The sequence below is a fragment of the Symphalangus syndactylus genome, chromosome 5, assembly GCF_028878055.3.
Source record: "Symphalangus syndactylus isolate Jambi chromosome 5, NHGRI_mSymSyn1-v2.1_pri, whole genome shotgun sequence".
NCBI classification, from domain to species: Eukaryota; Metazoa; Chordata; class Mammalia; order Primates; family Hylobatidae; genus Symphalangus; species Symphalangus syndactylus.
The window spans coordinates 81,388,712-81,405,267 of NC_072427.2; the positions used below are offsets into that span (position 1 = coordinate 81,388,712).

Genomic DNA, 16,556 nt, shown 5'->3' on the forward strand with positions numbered 1-16,556 from the left:
AAAATCCATATATTTTTAAATTATATGCTCAGGGCTGGGCCAGATGGCTCACGTCCGTAATCCCAGCACTCTGGGAGGCTGAGGCAGGCAGATCACGAGGTCAGGAGTTCAAGACCATCCTGACGACCAACATGGTGAAACCCCGTCTCTACTAAAAATACAAAAATTAGCTGGGCGTGGTGGCGGGCATCTGTGATCCTAGCTACTCGGCAGGCTAAGGCAGGAGAATCCTTGAACTCGGGAGGTTGCAATGAGCCAAGATGGCATCACTGCACTCCAGCCTTGGCGACAGAGTGAGACTCCGTCTCAAAACAAAAAAAAAAACAACAAAAAACAAACAGGCTGGGCGCAGTAGCTCATGCTTGTAATCCCAGCACTTTGGGAAGCTGGGGCGGGTGGATCACCTGAGGTCAGGAGTTTCGAGATCAGCCTGACCAACATGGCGAAACCCCAACTCTACTAAAACTACAAAAATTAGCTGGGCGTGGTGGCGGGCGCCTGTAATCCCAGCTACTTTGGAGGCTGAGGCAGGAGAATCGCTTGAACCCGGGAGGCGGAGGTTGCAGTGAGCCCAGATTGCGCAATTGCACTCCAGCCTGGGTGACAGGGCGAGACTACGTCTCAAAGAACAAACAAAAAAACCACAAAAACTCCCCAAACATTAACAAACAAAAACAAAAAAAACAAAATTATGTGCTCACTTTGGCAGCACACTAGAAGAATACAAAGATGATTAGCAAATTAAATAATTTTTTTTAAAATTAGCCAGGTGTGTTAGCACACTGTAGTCACAGCTACTCAAGAGGCAGAGGTGGGAAGATTTAAACCCAGGAGCAGTGATTGCAGTGAACCTTGATCACACCACAGTACTCCAGCCTTTGTGACAGAGTGAGACCCTGTCTCAAAACAAAAACTCCAACCCCTCTTCTAGTAGTCATAAAGTAAAACTAGAAATAGTTATATCGCCGGGCGCGGTGGCTCACGCTTGTAATCCCAGCACTTTGGGAGGCCGAGGCGGGCGGATCACGAGGTCAGGAGATCGAGACCACGGTGAAACCCCGTCTCTACTAAAAATACAAAAAATTAGCCAGGCGTGGTGGCGGGCGCCTGTAGTCCCAGCTACTCGGAGAGGCTGAGGCATGAGAATGGCGTGAACCCGGGAGGCGGAGCTTGCAGTGAGCCGAGATCGCGCCACTGCACTCCAGCCTGGGCGACAGAGCGAGACTCCGTCTCAAAAAAAAAAAAAAAAAAAAAAAAAAAGAAATAGTTATATCTTGCCTTCCAGTTTCTTGAAATTTCCCGAACCTATTTTGTGTTCTCATGTGAACACAATCTAAAAACACCTACTGTCACAGCTGCTGTGACATTTCGGCTTTTTTTTTTTTTTTTTTTTTGAGAAGGAGTCTGGCTCTGTCGCCCAGGCTGGAGTGTAGTGGCACGATCTCGGCGCACTGCAAGCTCTGCCTCCCGGGTTCACGCCATTCTCTTGCCTTAGCATCCCGAGTAGCTGGGACTACAGGCGCCTGCCACCCTTGTCCTGGTAATTTTTTGTATTTTTTTTTTTTTTTTTTTTTTTTTTTTTGAGACGGAGTCTGGCTCTGTCGCCCAGGCTGGAGTACAGTGGCGCAATCTCGGCGCAGTGCAAGCTCCGCCTCCCAGGTTCATGCCATTCTCCTGCCTCAGCCTCCCGAGTAGCTGGGACTACAGGCGCACACCACTACGCCCGGCTAATTTTTTGTATTTTTAGTAGAGATGGGGTTTCACTGTGTTAGCCAGGATGGTCTTGATCTCCTGACCTCGTGATCCGCCCACCTTGGCCTCCCAAAGTGCTGGGATTACAGGCACGAGCCACCGCGCCCGGCCAATTTTTTGTATTTTTTTTAAGTAGAGACAGGGTTTCACCGTGTTAGCTGGGATGGTCTCCATCTCCTGACCTTGTGATCCGCCCACCTCGGCCTCCCCAAAGTGCTGTGATTACAGGTGTGAGCCACCTCGCATTTCAGCTTTTGAAAGCACTTTCCAAAATGTGTCCTTTTAAAGGTAGGAAACCAAAAAGAAACTGAGCTGTGAAGGTTTCAAATTAGTTTTTTAAAAAATAAATGTTTATTTCAAGTACGAAAAGTAATGTTTAAACGTTGTCCCAAAATTGTGTTCAGTTTCACAAGTATAAAATAAGACTTCTGAAAAAAAGTTTACAATTAGTTATAAAACACTTAAGAATATATTTTGACATTCACATCACAGTGGGCATTTCTGAAAAATAAATTTTGCTAATATAGCTTAGAAATCAAAACATATTTACAGTCCCATTTAAATAAACAAGTCCTTAACTGAGGAACAGTCCTCCCTCAAGATGGGTAGAATTTCAAATTGATTTGTATAAGCACTCCTTTAAAAATAATGGTAAACCTGGTTCAATAAAGTAGAAATTCAAATACCTTATGTTTCCACGGTGAATACCATCCATTTCTTACACATGGCTACCCAAAGTTCTCAAGCCATTTTAATTAAGCACTTTCAATGAAACACAATGAAAGTGGGAACCAAGCTCTGAGAAATCTTTATCATGGCATTTCTCATTAGCTTCAGCGAAATACTTTCAACAGAAAAGGAAAGAAATTTCCCAGTGGCAATTACAACACCACGTCTTGTAATTATTTTACAGGACTGCTACCAAGGCTTCTGCTTCTCTTCTCCAGGTACATCTGTTTGTAGGTTTGAAACATTTCTTTTGAATCTTTTACTGGGTTTTGTAGCATCTCAAATCCATCTGCACTGAAGCTTCTCTTCGAGAGTCTTGAATTAACATTATCTAAGGGAAATAAAAATTTTACTTACTTTATTTCTCAATGTTAGCTGTGATCAATATATAATCAAAATTCAGAGGGAAAATATATATTGGAGGGATACAAAATTAAGGCAAGGAGTTAAGCAGAAGTTTCAGAACCACAGCTCTTCACTTACAGAATTGCAAGTTATATACACGTGACATCTTGCCTTTCTTTTGGGGGCTGTTTTTTCTACTCCTACCTCCTTGCCCCATCCTCATTGCCCTGGGCTGTTCTACCTTACTCTTGGCTCAATAAAAGGTATCGCTGCATATCATTAGTATGAATGTGACCTTTTAAACAGCTATGTAAATTAGCAATACAAAGAGTACAAATATGAGTCAGTCCCCAAACAGTACATGAAAAGGATAGGTTTCATATTTTGGTCTTGCCATGCATTAGATATTCTAAAACATGTCTATAGTTTCCTGTTTCTTTAGACCATTTCAGTGTTACATTAGCTTCAGTGTCCTTTTTTCATAATGACCCATCACCTATTGAAAATATATTGAGGCTGGTTGGGTATGGTGGTTCACGCCTGTAATCCCTGCACTCTGGGAGGCCAAGGCAGGCAGATCACATGAAGCCAGTTCAAGACCAGCGTGGCCAACATGGCGAAACCCTGTTTTTACTAAAAATACAAAAATTAGCTGGGCAGAGGTTGCAGTGAGCCAGTATCGCACAACTGCACTCCAGCCTGGGTGACAGAGTGAGATTGTCTCAAAAAACAAAACAAAACAAAACAAAAAACAAAAACCAAGTTGAAAATATATTTAATACATGTAACCTACTAAACATCATAGCCTAGCCTAGCCCACCATAAACACGCTCAGAACACTTACATTAGCCTGTAGTTCAGCAAAATCTAACACAAAGCCCATTTTGCAAAAAAATAAATAAATAAATAAATAAAGTTCAATGTCTCGTGATTTATTTAATACTACAGTGAAATGAAAATGAGTAACAAATGAATCGTGAAAATGAAAAACAGAATTGCCGGCCAGGCGCGGTGGCTCACGCCTGTAATCCCAGCACTTTGGGAGGCTGAGGCAGGAGGATCACGAGGTCAGGAGATGGAGACCATCCTGGCCAACACGGTGAAACCCTGTCTCTACTAAAAATACAAAAAATTAGCCGGGCATGGTGGCAGACACCTGCAGTCCCAGCTACTCGGGAGGCTGAGGCAGGAGAATGCAGTGAACCCAGGAGGAGGTGGGGCTTGCAGTGAGCTGAGATCACACCACTGCCCTCCAGCCTGGGTGACAGAGCGAGACTCCGTCTCAAAAAACAAACGAACAAACAAACAAAAAAACCAGAATTGCTGTATGGGTATGCAAAATACACTTTCTACTGAATGTGTTATCACTTTCATACCATCATAGTCAAGAAATCCTAAGTCAAACCACTGTAAGTCGGGGACTATCTGTACATTTCATTCCTGCTGCAGCTATTTCCTTCTGAATAATGGGGTCCTGTTTTGTCTTTTTCTACCTGAGTGGGTGGAGTATTCTGTCCTGTTAGTTCTTTAGATCTGCTGCAAAGTCTTCCACTTTCTTGTTTACTTTCTTTCAGAATTAGTAACACTGAAGCCCAAAATGAGTCTCTAAGTTGCTTTCCAAGAAATTCTTGTCATTTCCTCTTCATCTCTTTACCCTAACTTAGGACTTCAAGTTTGCTGCAAACTTTGCTACCGAATTTAGACATCTGTTTCTCCTGTGGGGTTTTTTTTTTTTTGAGACAGGGTCTTGGCTCTGTTGCCCAGGCTGGCGTGCAGTGCTGCATCAGGGCTTATTGAAGCCTCAACTCCTGGGCTCAGGTGATCCTCCTTCCTCAGTCTGCCAAGCAGCTGGGACCACAGGTGTGCACCACTATGCCCGGCTAATTTTTTAAAAAGTTATCTGTAAAGATGGGGTCTCCTGATGTTGTCCAAGCTGGTCTCAAACTCCTGGGCTCAAGCCATCCTCTGGCCTTGACCTCCCAAGTGCTGGGATGACGCACATGGGCCCCACACCAGGGCAGATGTATGTTTCTTTAGAGCGGATTGGGAGTTCGTGGCATTTTTCTCTCACTTCATAGTTGGTTCACGGTTCTCCAGCCTCTTTGTCTAAGGTATATAATTCACTATTTCCCAGAGATCCCTTCTCCAGAGCCAGCTTCACTCGCCCCTAATGGGCATTACAAATGCCCATGGGGCCGGGCGCAGTGGCTCACGCCTGTAATCCCAGCACTTTGGCAGGCTGAGGTGGGTGGATCACTGAGGTCGGAGTTCAAGATCAGCCTGGACAACATGGTGAAACTGTCTCTACTAAAAAGACAAAAATCAGCCAGGTGTGGTGGTTCACGCTACTCAGGAGGCTGAGGCCGAGGCAGGAGAATCGCTCGAACCCAGGAACCAGAGGTTGCAGTGAGCCTAGATGGCACCACTGCACTCCAGCCTGGGCAACACAGCGACACTGTCTAAAAAAAAAATTAAATAAATAAATAAAAGTAAGTAAATAAAAATGCCCATGTAGCAGCACCTGAGATTTTTTTTCTTCTCCCTTAGGTCTCACCTATTTGCGTCTTGTCGTGCTATGACAAAGCTGTATGACTTGTCTCCTGGATTGTCTCAGCCAGCTTTGCCTTAGCGCACCTGGTTTGTGTTTTTCTTTCATCACGATTCTGAGTACTTCAGCCTCACATTCACCGTGCATTGCTCATCCTGCTGTGCTGTCTGCACATGTCATTCAACTCATGCTTATCTCTGAGCCTCTCTGGTCAATCTGTGTATCTGTCTTTTGAGTGTTTTCAGCTTCAGATTCCAAACATGCCTCTCGCTTTCTCTTTGAGATAATAATCATGTCTCTCCTGTTTCCAAGAAGCCTTTTTCTTACCCCAATCTTCGTGCCCATTTGTATCTTTTGCATTTTTGGCTTTCTGCCTTCCAACCCGAGAGGCATTGTTTTCCCACTGTCAGGCCTCTCACTGCTCTCCATTCCCTCCTCTTTAGGTTACTTGGCCTGTTCTGATTAAGAGTACATTTCTTCACTGATGCAAGTTTTTCCCATATGCATGTTTCAATGCTAACTGACTTTTTTTTTGAGACGGAGTTTCGCTCTGTCGCCCAAGCTGGAGTGCAGTGGTCCGATCTCAGCTCACTGGAACCTCCGCCTCACGGGTTCAAGTGATTCTCCTGTCTCAGCCTCCTGAATAGCTGGTATTACAGGCGTGTGCCACCACACCTGGCTAATTTTTATATTTTTAGTAGGGCCGGGGTTTCATGTTGGCCAGGCTGGTCTTGAACTTCTGACCTCAGGCAATCTGCCTGCCTCGGCCTCCCAAAGTGCTGGTATTACAGGCATGAGCCACCTCGCCCAGCCTTTACTCAATTTTTACATGCCTGCTTCTATGTATTTGTTTGAAGCTCTCTTCACAACCATTGTCAATTCCTTTTATAAAATGTGCTTCTTATTGTTTCTCTTGGTGAGATTCTGCTGCTCTCCCTTTTTAAGGCTCTGAACCCCTCTTTGCTTATTTTTTTTTTTGAGACAGAGTCTCGCTCTGTCACCCAGGCTGGAGTGCAGTGGCGACATATCGGCTCGCTGCAAGCTCCGCCTCCTGGGTTCACGCCATTCTCTTGCCTACATACAGGTGCCCGCCACCATGCTCGGCTGATTTTTTGTATTTTTAGTAGAGACAGCGTTTCACCGTGTTAGCCAGGATGGTCTCCATCTCCTGACCTCAGGATCCGCCTGCCTCGGCCTCCCAAAGTGCTGGGATTACAGGTGTGAACCACCGCGCCCGGCCCCCTCTTTGCCTATTTAATGAACCAAAACTAAGACAAAACTCTTGAGCTCTAGCTTTTAGTTCTCAAAGCCAAACCCTAAAAACAAGGTACTTTCACTCCACTAATTAAATCCTATATTCAGGTGGACACGGTGACTCATGCTTGTAATCGCAGCATTTTGGGAGGCCGAGGCAGGTGGATCCTGAGGTCAGGAGTTTGAGACCAGCCTGGCCAACACAGTGAGAGAAACCCAGTCTCTACTAAAAATACAAAAATTAGCCAGGCATGGTAGTGCACTTGTAGTCCCAGCTACTCAGGAGGCTGAGGCAGAAGAAATGCTTGAACCTGGGATGCAGAGGTTGCAGCAAGCTGAGATCGTGCCACTGTACTCCAGCCTGGGAGACAGAGCAAGATGCCATCTCCAAAAAAAAAAAAAAAAATCAAATACTCAAAGCTCTACTTTTTCTAGTTGGTCCTCAGCCCAAATCCCTTCCCAGCAAATAACACAGCTAGGACCGGTCTCATTATTAAAATACAGTCATCCCTGGATATTGAAGAGGGACTGATTCCAGGACACCTCTGCAGCATCCACCCAAATAGATACCAAAATCTGGAGATCCTTAAGTTCCTTATGTAAAATGGCATAGTATTTTTATATAACCTAAAGCATACCCCCCACACATACCTTAAATCATTTCTAGATTACTTTTAATACCTAATACAATGTAAATGCTATGTAAACAGTTGTTATACTATATTGTCTTTTAAGTTTCTATTTTTATGGTTGTATTAATTTTTTTTCCCAAGTATTTTTGATCCACAGTTGTTTGAATCCAGATACAGAACACGCAGATACGGAGGGCTGACTATACCTCAACCACACTTAATGGACTTTAAAAAGAGGGGACCAGATTCAAGTCCCTAATTCAGTCACTAGCAATGAAACTTAAGTCAAATGATGTAACCTTTCATCTATAAAATGGAAATATCCTTGCCTAAATTGTATTGAAGATTAACCAAATTAACATGTAAATAATTGAATCCAGGGTCTGGCAAACTAAGTCCAGTCTGCTGCCTATTTTGGTAGATGAAGTTTAATTAGAGGCCAGGCGCGGTGTCTCATGTCTGTAATCCCGGCACTCTGGGAGGCTGAGGCAGATGGATTACCTGATGTCAGGAGTTTGAGACCGGCCTAGCCAATATGGTGAAACCCTGCCTCTACCAAAAATACAAAAATTAGCTGGGCGTGGTGGTACGCACCTGCAGTCCCAGCTACTTGGGAAGCTGAGGGAGAGAATCGCTTGAACCTGGGAGGCAGAGGTTGCAGTGAGCCAAGATCATGCCACTGCACTCCAGCCTGGGTGACAGAGTGAGATTCTGTCTCAAAATAAATAAATAAATAGTTAATCAGAACACAGCTGATACTCATCTACATATTATCTACAGCCATTTCCCTGAAACACAGTCAGAGCTGAGTAGTCAGGACAGACACCTTATGACCCAGAAAACCTAAAGTATTTGCTGTCTAGTCCTATACAGGTAAAATATGCAAACCTCTTAGCTCATTGTGATAAGAATTATTTTCCTATTAAAAGAAAATAAATCTCAGCTTTTCATTCCACAGCACAACACAAAAATGTCCTCCTACCACTCAAACACAAATACTGAATGACTGAAAAAAAAAAAAAAAAGAACATGGATAAAATCATACTTTACAATCATATCATAACCATAATCCAATTTCCATATACCAGATAGGGAGATAAGTGAATCAAGATTTAAAAAGATGACTTTACCTTTCTCTTGGCTGTCTTTCTGTGTCCTTTTCTTTGTAGCAACACATTTTAACCAGTCTTCTTTTGTACTTTTTATTCCTGAAACTATTTAAATATTCATTTTCAGAACTCTAGATATTGCTAATCATCTCCTTTAGTACTATAACAAAGGAAAATCATGTAAGCTGAAAATAGATTTTGGAAGGCACTAGATATAACCACATGTAACACAACTCTAAAAAAAGGACTGGAAAAATGATTTCTCCTATTTGAAATGCTTACCTCAATTAAAAAATGAGTTTACTATGTAATTATGTTCCCCTCACATGAGCTGAAGAGGTTAATACATCTCCAGATATTAAAGGACACGAGATAGAAAATTACATTGCCCCCACCCACTTCCAATGTTCCGATTATATCCCCACCTCAAATTCTAAGGATCCAAATGAAAGAACCTACCGAAATCACCAATTTTTGACAAAATGAATATATCCCTATCTTCTTTTCCAGGAAAACGTATCATGTTTATGCTACTGTTTTATGAACCCCAACAAATAGAGTCAGAAAAGCAAAGACTTCAATTTCCATTCAAATCCTTTAGTTTTCCAATCTGAGTTTCTCAGCACAATGCTTTACATATAATATCCACTACTTCTAAATGTTCCCTTGGTACCACAAATAACTAGTTATCAATTTTCTCCTTCCTTCCTGCACTACATTGAGAAGTCTACCATTAAGCTACCTAATATTCATAGCTGCCAGCTTGGCTTTAAAGATTTTAAATTATTAACACTGGACAATACTGCTTTCATGGTTCTTCTATCTTATGAGTAGGCTAGATGTTAGCATTTTATCTATAGTGATAACAGTCATCAACCGTTTCAAAGAGGACAATTAGTTGACCCATTTCCATATGAACAAAGACTTCAGTATTAATCATTACTTATCCTCTAACATTCAGAACAAAATTTCAAGTTCACAGGGCTTTCAAATTACAAGTCCAAAGGAGAATTAACAAAACCAAGACTACATTACCAGCCACTTGACACTTTTCTGACATTCCCATAAGGAATGTGGAATGTTTTTCACAGTACAGCCTTCTTGGTACTAACTGAAATATTTCTATCTGGCAAGGTTTATATAGCTCGTCATGACTACCAATTTTCTACAATTTACAACAAGGCGGCAATAAACACAAAACAAATATTGCCCAATGAAACATTGGTTTACCAGGCAAAACAAATACTAGGTAGTGGCATGACACATTAAAGTCTTTCCCAGCAGCCCAGACAGCATGAGAGGTGCTAGCCCAAATATTGACCTACGACTCTTTATCATGTTGTAGACACCACCAAGAAAATCATACTGGACCTTGCACAGGGGCTTGCTCCTTCCTGGGAGGAGGCTTTACATCCTTCCGTTCTTCCACAGAGTTTGTGTTCTTTAGTAAGATATCTGGACATAATTTAAACTCCAGCATGTTTGATTTTTCTGTGTTACCTTTCACGGGTAAAAAGGTCTTATGTTTACTTTCCTGTCTCTTATCTTTATGAAGCTTCCTGGGTGAATTTTCTAATTTGGTGAGACAAATGCTTTCACGTTCAGTGCATTTAAACGCAACTCTATTCAGATATAATTTCTTTTGATCCTTTACTTGGGGAGGCATTTGGCTGAATTCAGCTTCGTTGCTTATATTGGTTAATTTCTTGTCTAATTCAGTCTTATCAATCCATATTTTGTCAGGCTGCTTCCCACCAACTTTTTCTTTAACATTCCTTAGAATGTTGTATGTTTTAGACTCCTGAGAATGGTGGATTTTGAGGTTTTTACCATGGCTTGTCAAGCCATTTAATGATTCTTTAGAGGCCTGCACGCCGCTGCTGTGCTTCTCATTTGATTTCCCACAACTTCCGACCTGCGCGGCAAGTTTACTTGGTCTCGTGTGTTCAGAATCACACGGCACATTTTTCACACAGATTTTCTTCGATGCTTTATTACTCAGAGCTTCTTTATGCTTCTGCCTTTGTAAATACTCCTTAGGAGTCAGAATTCTACTAAATTTAGATGAACTCGCTTTCGTGTCTACAGACTTAGTATTTGATACCATCTTTTCTTTAACAACGTCTCTTTCATTTGGGTTTGACAAAGAGTCACCTAATTTGAATGTAGCTCCCACACTTCCTTTCTGTTCTTGTTTATCATGTTTCTTCTTCTTTACTTCCATATCTAATCCGTTCCCTTGGTCTAACTTTCGTTTTTGTTTGAAGCTAACTGATTTGAGTTTCAATTTTATCTTTTCTGGTGATAATGACTGTCCCAAAGAACTATGCTTCTTATACCCATCTTTATTTGGCAAAAAAGCTGTTTTTGCTTTTAGTGGACGTGAGTTGTGTGTTATATGTTTCTTCTGTCGGGTTTCCTGAGAAGCTTGTTCGTAAGATGCCGTCATTTTATTACTGGAGTGAAAGGTTACCTCGTGAAACCTCAGTTTTTTTCTTTTGTGATTTTGCAAGGGATTTAGTTTATCACATTTGGATGAAAGCTGACTAGCAGTTAATTCTTGTTCTGTCCTTGGTAAGCTTTTATGTTTTGTTTTGGATGTATCTTTTCTGTTGTCGTCTTGTAATTCAGGAAAATGACTTCTCCCATCTGGAGGAGTTGGAGTCGTCTTTGGATTGTTTAGAAGGCTCTTAAACTGAACAATAGTGACATCTCCATCAGAGGTTCTCTCTCCTTGTTTACAACTGTTGGTCTCCAAAGGAGAACACTGCTCTTTTTGTTTCTCTTCCTCTGAAGTTGAGTTCTTGATGGAATTACACTGACACTGGGGTACTCCTTCGTAAACCATGGAGAGCCAGCCCAATGCACAGCAGTGGATATCGTCTTTCTCAGAGTCCGGTATCACAGAATCACGACTTTCTCCTCCTGCAGGTGTCTGCAGGTCACACTGGCTAACTACTTCTGTGATGGGCTCTTCTTTCTGAGGTTCTGCCAACTTGTCTACTACATAGGGTTGATCATCCTGTTCAGGAAATATTTCTTTCATTTGCTCTGAGCTTAATATTGTGATTTGTATTTGATCTGCTGGGTCTTTGGAGTCAGAACTGGTTTTATCAGCAGTTTGATCTTCTGAGGTATGGTATGTAGTTTGCTGGCCCACAGAACCTTCACGTGTATTCACAGCCTCAATGCCATAAGGAAACTCTTTTAAAAGTTCTGACAGCTGGTCATGTAGGTATAAGACAGGTGCCTTATCACTGTGGACTTCATTTCTTGCAGGATCTTGGGGAGTATAGTTGCTGGATGCATCTATTTCCTGAGGGTAAATGTCCTCCTGAATAGCAGCTGACGAGCATGTATCGTTAGCTGTGCTTTTTTCAGTGGCATGCTCCACACTACTTTTCTCTAGAATAACTCTGTTTGTTTCAAGATTGTTCAAAGAGGACTCTGAGGGTGGCTCTGACTTTGACTGATCACATATTTTATGTGAAACATCTGTGCACTGTACAGGTTTATCTTTTGGAAAACCAAAGTCTTTATTTTCACTGGTATTATCTAATTGTTTTTCTGGTTCTCTGCTGCCAACCCCTTGCTGATTGGGTAGAGAAGGTTTCTGTGGCTCAACCATTTTCAAAGGAAGAGAGCTGAATATCTTTGCTATTTGGGAATTGTAAGAGGTATCACCTTCAACCAGAGAACAAATATTGCCAATCTGTAATATATCACTACTCACAACAGTACTATTCCTTGATTCCTGTAAGGTTTGCTGATCACTCATAGAATGGATAGCTGACTCTGATTTGTTATGCTTTCCTTGATTGACATTAGGTGTGACTTCTGAATTACCATTAGTTGACTCATTCTGCTTTTCTTTCTGAGTTAGTGGAAAAATCTTGGTTGATGCTGCTGTACTTGCTACTGGTCCATTAACATCAACTTTGAAAGCAGCAGTTGCCTTTGCATTTTCTGGCAATTGATTTTGTAAACTACAAACACTGCCTTCTTTAATAACGGGATACACTATTTCAGGTAACGCTGCAGGTGTTATTCCTTTGACAGACAATGTTTTGACCTCTGACAGAACTAACGGTGACACTACAGCAATCTGAAGTTCTGTTCCCTTTGTTATACTCATACCTGAAGACTCATAATTGTGCATTACCATCGACAAAGCTGTCTGCTGTGAGGGATTACTTATTTTATTCTGAGAATTTGAATTTCCCACAACTGAACAAGGACTCTTAACGTGGATGTTAGCAGGCTTTGAAATTCCAACTGCTGTTGTGTTTGTTCTGAGTTTATCACACTCCTGTTCTTTTGCAGTTTCTAAAGGTTGCTTTTTCCACAGAGAAAGACAGGTTGCTAGCACTTCCATGGAACAGCTACTGTCACTTTTAGCAGGCATTCCTTTTGTTGAGGATTCCTGTCCACTGCAAAAGGAGTTGTCCAAAACCTTGCCACTTACATTAGAAGTACTTGGAGTTTCCGTGTTCTTCAAATTCAGTTGGTTACCAGTCATTTGGGTATTTGGATTCATTTCACAACTGTCTGGTTTAGAATCCTGAATAGTTTGATTAGCATCTTTTAATACTGTCTTCTGAGTCTTACGTGCCTGTGAAAGCAAAGCAAGAAGCAGCATATTTTCATTTTGAATTTTTGATTTATATTCCTCAGTGGACATGGACTTGGGAACAGAAATTGTTTCACAAACTGCTGGTGAATTTTGCTCAACTTTGGTAACATTTTCTGATGAAAGCTGAGTATTCAAAACTGCCTGGGTCATCTCAACAGCTGATGTCTTTGAAGTGAGAACTTTCACATCATGAGACGGGTCTGGCATTGGCCGCTTTTCAGAATAGACAGGACTTGGTAAAACAGAATCAACTTGGTTAAACCTCCTGCAATTGACTTCCTGAATGTCAGAATTCAACATACACTGAGTCTTATTTGTTTCTGCAGATTCCACTACTGTTGGTGGTTGTCTCTCTGCATTCTCTGGCGTTACTGGAGTTATCTGGGGTCCAGACTGGATTTTGGCAGTTTGTTTTAGAGACAATTTAGAATTCTGAGCTGGTTCACTATAAGAAGTATTAGTCATTTTAATACAACCTGCTGCCATCAGAAGATCTTTATTGATTTTAATTTTCCTTGCAAGTTCTGAAAACTTCTGTTTTATTTCTACTAATGTTTTAATATCCCTTATTAGCTTTTCTTTTGTGACACTTGTGTCCAGTACTTGATTTGAAGTTGGATTACAAGAATCCATTATTTTCTCTTCATTAGTTTGAGCAAGAGTCTGAACACCATCCACAGAAGATCTAATGGGACCACTAAAAGGCTGTTTGCTGCTGTTATTTACTTTCAAGTTAGTGAAATTTCCAATTGTGCTGACATTTTCATTAGGGTTTTGCCATTGCTGTTGAAAGCTGGTCCTTATTTCAGATGACAGCATTTCTCGACTCTGAGGAACTTCCATAGACAGGTGTTTAGTAACATGCTGAGTACTTTGCAAAGGCTGGCTTCCATATCTACAGTTGTAAGAAGGAGGAGGTCTTTTGTCAGTTTGCGTGGCATACTGCTGTGATGGTACAGCTGCAGTCTGCTTTGACGGTAAAGTTAGTACATAATTTGGAAGCTGACTATTTTTAACTTGTAATGATGTACGTGGTGTGAAGTTTTGTTTTTGAATGGTAGAATCTGGTAAAAAGCTTTGTGGTGAGTAACGGTATAGCTTTGGAGGTGGTCTGTAATCTGGATAAGTCAGTCCCTTAGATACACACTGTTGTGTCCAATCAACCTGTTGCTCTGAAAAAGACTGGTTAAGTCCCTGATTTCCTTGGTAAGCTACAGGAAGTCGTGTAGAATTAGAAGGGATCATCTGCATTTGCATAGAATAGGTATCTGATGTTACCAGTTGACTCTGTAGTGCCGGCATATGGGGTACATTAGTTCCAAAATCAGTTGGATGAGATACAGTTGCCCCTATATGAGAATGCACAGGATTCCTCACTGGTGAATTCAACCATACATTTTGTGTAACTCCTGAAGACATTTGCAAATTGTGAGTTAGTTGTTTGGGTCCATTAACATTTGCATATGTTATTCTTTCTACTGAAGTGTGTGAGGCCACAACTGTCCCATTATGTATATCAGAAACAGAGATTTGTTGAGGATAATTTTGGATATTCAGCAGTGGCTGTGAAATTGGATTTGAATTACCGGGATACATGCATGCTTCTTGGTTACTTCCAGGATAGCTGAAAGAACTCTGAGATGTTGTGGTAATTTGGTTTATTAAAGACTGATGCAAAAAGGGTGGCTGGCTTTTAGGATACAGTGGTGGTAATGTAGCACTCTTTGGTTTTTCATTCCAATTCATTGTCGGTTTGATATAGTAGCAGTGTATTACAAGTCAGTTATAAGTCAGTTACAAGTCAGTTGTCTGAATGTCTGGAATCTGTAAGAAATAAAGATATTTTATTAAAATGCTGTTTTGCCTAAATAGAATATCTAAGAAAATTAGTAGCTGACTGTCCATCCTAATTACTGAATCTTCAGAGCAGCCTCATCTTTAATTTGGGAAGAATAGGAGCAATAGAGGATACAACAATAAATAAGGCAAGTGTCAATGAAATTTCTAAAGTATTTAACAGAAATTCATTCCACACAATGACAACTAGCTTTTTGTTACGTTTAAATGCCAATCACCTTCTGTTTTTAGTTATTTTTAACAGACTCTCTTCTAAGTAATCCATGCTAACTGCATTTTTTTTAAAAAGCTAACATGACAATGAGAATTAAAAAAAAAAAGTTCAGGCCGGGTGCGGTGGCTCACGCCTGTAATCCCAGCACTTTGGAAGGCCGAGGCGGGCGGATCACGAGGTCAGGAGATCGAGACCATCCTGGCTAACACGGTGAAACCCCATCTCTACTAAAAATACAAAAAATTAGCCAGGCGAAGTGGCAGGCGCCTGTAGTCCCAGCTACGCGGGAGGCTGAGGCAGGAGAATGGCGTGAACCCTGGGGGGCGGAGCCTGCAGTGAGCCGAGATCGCGCCACTGCGCTCCAGCCTGGGTGAAAGAGCGAGACTCCGTCTCAAAAAAAAAAAAAAAAACAAAAAAAGTACAAACATACGGTTAAAAACATTCTCATTGTTCATTCGCAAAGTCTAAACTCCCCAGGGCTATTCAAGGTTACCTTAACGAACTCAGTAAATTTCTGACGTAAGACCGGGTGCGGTGGCTCATGCCTGTAATCCTAGCACTTTGGGAGGCAGAGGCAGGTGGATCACCTGAGGCCAAGAGTTTGAGACCAGCCTGGCAAACATGCCAAACCCCATCTTTACTAAAAATACCAAAAATAGCTGGGTGTGATGGTGTACACCTGTAATCCCAGCTCTCAGGAGGCTGATGCACAAGAATCACTTGAACCTGGGAGGCGGAGAATACAGTAAGCCGAGATCACACCACTGCACTCTAGTCTGGGTGACAGAGTGAAGACTCTTTCAAAAAAAAAAAAAAAAAAAAAAAAAAAAGGAAAAGAAAATTTCTGGCATAAGCAAACACTAATTCATAAATAACTTTTGTTATTCATAATGAACTGTTTGCACATACCTGAGTCAATGCTACTTAGGTGACTTAAAGTGGGGGCCCCTAGATACCGTCAGGATAAAGCTGGTGGTCACCAGGAAAACCAAGTATTAGAGGGTTGGAAGTTTTAGTTCGAACCACTGACCTCCATAAAGTGGTGGGGGGAGCTGGAGATTGGACTCTATAAAAACTCTTGGCTGGGTGCGGTGGCTCATGCCTGTAATCCCAGCAGTCCATGAGGCTGAGGCAGGAGGATCTCTTGAGCCCAGGAGTTCAAGACCAGCCTGGGAAACATAGTGAAACCCTGTCTCTGCTGAAAATTAAAAAAAAAAAAAAAAAAAAAAATTAGCTTGTCATGGTGGCGCATGCCCGTAATCCCAGCCACCTACTCGGAAAACAGAAGGCAGTGTGGGGAGGATCATCTGAGCCTGGGGGTTGAGGCTGCAGTGAGCCATGGTGGCACCCCTCCACTCCAGCCTGGGTGACAGAGTAAGACTGTTTTTTTTTAAAAAAAAACAAAACTCTTGAACATTGAGATGGGATGAGCCGAGCTTCTGGGCTGGTGAACAGAACACACTGAAGTGCTGGGAAGTTAGTG

General features: G+C 41.7%; 1 protein-coding gene across 8 annotated transcripts in view; it reads right to left on the reverse strand.

Moving 5' to 3' along the window:
* Positions 1 to 2,080: 2,080 nt before the first annotated feature.
* RESF1 (retroelement silencing factor 1) overlaps positions 2,081 to 16,556 on the reverse strand; it is a 32,595-nt gene continuing 18,119 nt past the window's right edge. For 6 of the 8 annotated variants that reach the window (XM_055280119.2, XM_063639200.1, XM_055280116.2 and 3 more), the window contains 3 exons: positions 9,741 to 14,826; positions 8,391 to 8,474; positions 2,081 to 2,812 (listed from right to left, as the gene is read on the reverse strand). In XM_055280119.2, coding sequence (XP_055136094.2) covers positions 2,655 to 2,812; positions 8,391 to 8,474; positions 9,741 to 14,748 — 5,250 coding nt within the window. In that variant the 5' untranslated portion in view covers positions 14,749 to 14,826 and the 3' untranslated portion in view covers positions 2,081 to 2,654. Of the gene's footprint in view, positions 2,813 to 8,390; positions 8,475 to 9,740; positions 14,827 to 15,752; positions 15,908 to 16,103; positions 16,553 to 16,556 lie in introns of those variants that run through there. The other 2 variants (XM_063639201.1, XM_063639202.1) reach the window with 2 other exon arrangements.